This window comes from Sciurus vulgaris (genome assembly GCF_902686455.1).
Source record: "Sciurus vulgaris genome assembly, chromosome: 11".
NCBI lineage: Eukaryota > Metazoa > Chordata > Mammalia > Rodentia > Sciuridae > Sciurus > Sciurus vulgaris.
In genome coordinates, this window is record NC_136472.1 from 18,747,506 (window position 1) to 18,752,804 (window position 5,299).

At 37.0% G+C, this 5,299-nt stretch overlaps 1 protein-coding gene across 1 annotated transcript; it reads right to left on the reverse strand.

Moving 5' to 3' along the window:
• Positions 1 to 579: 579 nt before the first annotated feature.
• On the reverse strand, positions 580 to 1,518 carry LOC306638991 (olfactory receptor 5J3-like; the record flags this gene model as incomplete). Its single annotated transcript, XM_079102440.1, has 1 exon — positions 580 to 1,518. One exon carries the CDS (start codon positions 1,516 to 1,518, stop codon positions 580 to 582), a length of 939 nt encoding a protein of 312 aa, XP_078958566.1.
• Between the last annotated feature and the right edge of the window lie 3,781 nt (positions 1,519 to 5,299).

Here is a 5,299-nt window from a genome sequence, read left to right on the forward strand (position 1 = left end):
GCTCAAATCTCTAGGTTTGTAAGGTGCAGTGTAACTAGAACAGTAGAGGTACTGTAAAGAAATATGTTGAATAAGTAAACTACAAATAATGAATCATATTTCTATAGTCATTTTAGACTTCTATTATGAATAATATAAATATAAAAAGGTAAATATTAAACTTTATTTGAATGATAATATTATTAGAACAAAAAATATGGTATGCTCTAAGAAAGTCATGACAATGAAAGATTTTAGTTCTTCTACAAGACACAAATATTTTTGATAAATCACTACCATTAAAATATTATTTTTATTTTAATTACTATCACAGACTTTTTAAACCATGGTCAGTACATTCGGATTTAGCAAGAGAGTTTATTAGAAATATTTTTCAGTTTTTGAAAGAGTGAAGCTACGATATTATCAAAATAATGAATAGCTCAGTAGTTAAACTCAAAATTACTATCCCAAGTTGCTTAACAGTATCACTGTTCTAGTTTTGTTTATGATGCTATCTAGATACAACTTTAAATAAATTTTCTTTGTAAGATAGTCTCTTTGTAAATTTAGGTGAGCAAGTTCACAATCAGGATTGAGTCAAGTGGGGTTTCTCTTCCACAGAAATGATTTTTTTGCTGCATCTTTCACATCCTTATTCCTCAGGCTATAAATGAGTGGGTTCAGCATGGGGATCACCAATGTGTAAAACACAGCAGACACCTTCTCCTGTTCCAAGGAATACGTAGAGCTTGGCTGGACGTAGCTGAAGGAAACAGATCCATATAACAAGGTCACAGCAGTCAGGTGGGAGACACAGGTGGAGAAGGCTTTGCGCCTCCCCTCAGCAGAGCGGATTCTCTGGATGGCAACAATGATGCGCACATAGGAGACCATGATGATGATGAAAGTGACCACTGCAATGATCCCAGAGAAGACCAAGAGCAGCATCTCATTGGTACGGGCATCAGAGCAGGAAAGCCTCAGGAGAGGAGGGATGTCACAGAAGTAATGATTCACAACGTTAGGACCACAGAAGTCTAGTCGGAGCAAACCTATGGTGTGTGTCAGTGAATTAATGAGACCACCCAAGTAAGATGCAAGGACCATCTGAATACAGACGCTTTGGGTCATAATGACTGTATACATCAAGGGATTGGCTATGGCCACATACCTGTCATAAGCCATCATAGACAAGAGGATGACCTCTATGGTCACATACACTGCAAAAAAGAAGCTCTGTAGAACACAGCCAGAAAATGTACTGGACTTATGTTTGGAAAGAAGGTTGACAAGCATCTTAGGAGCAAAAACTGTGGAGTAGCAGATATCACAAAAAGAGAGATTGCTAAGGAAGAAGTACATTGGAGTGTGAAGCTGGGTGTTTAACCTAATTAAGACAATCATCCCCCAATTACCTGTCAGAGTGATGAGATAAATCAGGGCAAAGAGTAAGAAGAGAGGGATCCGCAAATTAGGATTTTCAGTTAGCCCTACCAGAAGGAATTCTTCCACCCCTGAATGATTCCAGCCTCCCATGCATTCAGGTGGATATGGCTCCTTAGTAGCAGAACAAGAAGATGTCACTTAGATGAAAAAAAAAAATGGCCTCCATAATTCAGTATCCGTCAGACATGAGATAATTAGTGTACCCTGTACATAGAAGAAGAAAAGAGATTGATTTCAGCAGTGCATCCTAAGTGTGTTAGGCAACCTGGATAGTATGACTCAAAATTTCAGTATTTCCAATTATTTATTTATCTTTATGCTGAGGTTTGAACCCAGGGTCTCATGAGTGGTAAGCAAGCACTTTACCACTGAGTTACAAACCCAGCCCACTTATTTTATTCTCCAGTTATCAATTTCCACATAAACATGAAAAGAAAACTTTTCATCTCAAAAATTATTAACAAGTATGTTGACATTCATATCCAGATCCTGGATACCAATTTTCTGTTTCCTTCTGTGACATATTTTCCATGAGCTATGAGATGACTCAGATCCAGAGAAAATAAATTGTCACTTATTCTGTGGCAACTTGTTACCTATTTATTTTTCCCTCCCACATAAGCTCAAGATACTGACTTTCACAATCCATAGACTCTTCCTTTCCAAATCTCAAACCACAGACCTCTTTTTGCCTGATCTTCTAACCACTTTGAAGATCAGAGTCTGTGCAGACAGGGACTATCAGAGTCAAAATTCAATGTTCAATGTTCAATGTTTCAAAAATTAGGAGTGTAATTTAAAGTTAAAATCCTTCCATTTGTTATCTTCATATAATTTTGTTATTGCACTTTGGTCGTTTCTCAAAATTAACACACAAAAATACTTGGAAACCCACTGTAGAGAAGCAAGGTGTCACGTGAGCACCAAAATTATCAGATTTGTTTTGTTTCCAGAAACATAGGCAGTCACTTACTTTCACAAGCTCTTTCCTCTTTGACATGATATGTTACAATTCAACAATAATTATGGCAAAACATCAACAAATTAGTTTATCCACATGTACTTTCATGCATTCAATAAATATGCACTATTTACTGTTCTACATCAATAAACATTGTATTTTCTAGACATGAAGCAGTGAACAAGACAAGTGTCCTGCCTTCAAGAGCTCATAGTCCCTTAGGGAAACAAAGAATTTGTATATTGATATAAGCAGTGGTGATTGACACTGAAAGAAAAAAGTAAGGAAAGGAAGTGAAGAGAAATTGTAGAAAAGAAAATCTATTATATTACATATTAGTTTCCTTTTGCTGTTATCACAATTGAGCACAAAAAATTGGTGACTTAAAATAGCAAACATTTACTTTCTTACAGTTCTCAGGTCAGAATTCTGAAATTGTTCATTAGGTTTAAGCCTAAGGGTCAGTGGGGTCCCACTCGTTCCAGAGGCCACAGGGGAAAACCCATGGCATTGCCTTTTGAGCTTGTGGAGATGATCTCTATATGCAGAGCAGCAGAACCTTTCCTTCATTTCTGCACCACATTCTTCTCCTTTTGTAGCAAAATCTCTCTTTGCCTCCCTCTTACAAGAGCACTTGTGTTTATATTTAGTTTCCATGCTGATAATACAGGATAATCTCCCTATCTTGTTATCTTGGATGGGCTCACACTTGACAAATTCTTCTTTCAATATAAGAGAACATCCATTGATACCAAGGATCAGTACTTGTCTGATATTGGGAACCATCTTTCACTCTATCAGATGTAAATTTCAGTAGGGAACTCTACAGAGGGAGAAAGCTGAGCAGAAAATTGATGGAAGTGGCTTAATTAGGTAGGTGATATTTGAAGAAAGAAGGTCCCAGCCAATTCAAAGTCCAACAGGTGGAATTTTGCATAATAGAAGGACTGAATAAATCGACCAAACCAAAAAGAAGAGGGTCAGTGATCTATGGGAAATAGACAACATTGCACTAAAAGCCCCTTGTAATTTTGGAAACTCTCTCATGAGTTGACTAACAGCTTTTCAGAAAGAATCACAGAACAACCTTACTTTTATAGGTTTTGCTATAGCCTTTCTTGGAGAACTGACTGTAGTAAGTCCAGAGCAGAAACAAGGAACACATTTAGAAGACTATCTGAATAATCTTTGAGAGAGATGACTATTTTACCACAAAGTGGTAGTGAGAAAAGTGACCAGAACTTGTCCCACTGTGCATACATTTTGAGATGAGAATTATGAAAATGGGAGAAATATATTGAAATTAAAGTAAATGCTTATTTTAAGAACTATGTGGGTGTGTGTCTACATGCATTTGAGTTATTTGTCAAGTTGAACTGTTTTTTCTATGATGTAGAATATATGAAGAAATGTATTTGAACCATAAAGAATTCATGGGAATCAACCTAACAAGAGGTGAAAGACTCTAAAATGAAACTACATAACTAAAGAAAGGAACTGAAGAATTGAAAATCTAATCCAGGGGCTGTGGTACAAGCCTGTAATCTCTGCAGCTCAGGAGGCTGAGGCAGGCAAATCACTAGTCCAAAGTCAGCCCCAACAATAGTGAGGTGCTAAGCAACTCATTAAGACCCTACTGTCTCTAAATAAATACAAAATAAGGCTGGGGATGTGGCTTATTGGGCCAGTGCCCAAGTTCAGTCTCTGGTACCCATCCCTCTCCTCCAATAAAAAGAACTGAAATCAATGGAACAGAAGAGAAGACACAGAGACAAACCACATATATTCAGTAATCTCATTCTAGACAAAGGTGCCATAAACATACATTGGAAAAAAGCCTCTTCAATAAATGGTGCAGGGAAAACTGGAAATGTATATACACTAAAATAAAATTGAACCCGTATCTCTCACCCTGAAAAATACTCAACTTAAAGTTGATCAAAGATGTAGGCATTAGACCAGACACCCCACATCTATTAGAAGAAAGAGTAGGCCCAGCTCTCCAACATGTAGACTTATGAACTTACTTCCTCAACATAACTCCAAAAGAGCAAGAGATAAAATCAAGAAACAATATATGGGATGATATCAAGCTAAATAGTTTCTTCATAGCAAAGGAAACAATCAAGAACATGAAGAGAGAGTCTACAGAATGGGAGAAAATCTTTGCCACCTGCACCTCAGATAGAGCATTAATCTCCAGGATATACAAAGAACTCATAAAACTTAACAACAACAACAACAACAACAAAGGAATCTTTGCAAATATGCAAAGGAACTGAACAGGAACTTCATAGAAGAAGAAAGATGAATGCTCAACAAATATATGAAAAAATGTTCAATATCTGGCAATTGGAGAAATGAAAATTGAGTTTACACTGATGTCCGTCTCACTCTAGTCAGAATGGCAATTATCAAGAACACAAGTAGCAATAAATATTGGTGAGGATGTGGGGGAAAGGGTACACTCATACATTGCTTGTGGGACTGCAAATTGGTGCAATCACTCTGGAAAGCAGTATGGAATTCCTCAGAAAACTCAGAATGGAACCACCATTTACCCAGTTATCCCACTACATGGCATATACCCAAAGGATTCAATATCAGCATACTACAGTGACCAGCCACATCAGAGTTTATAGCAGCTCAATTCATTATAGAAAAACTAAGGGAACCAAACTAGGTGCATTTCAATAGACGAATGGATAAAGAAAATGTGGCATCTGTCCACAACAGAATATTATTCAGCCTTAAAGAAGAATGAAATTATTGCTTTTGGTTTGCTGGTAAATGGATGAGATTGGAGATTTTCATGCTAAATGAAATAAGCAAATCCCAGAGAAACAAAGGTGAATGTTCTCTCTGATGTGTGAATGCTTACACACAGTAAAGTGGGCGGTGGGAAGAATA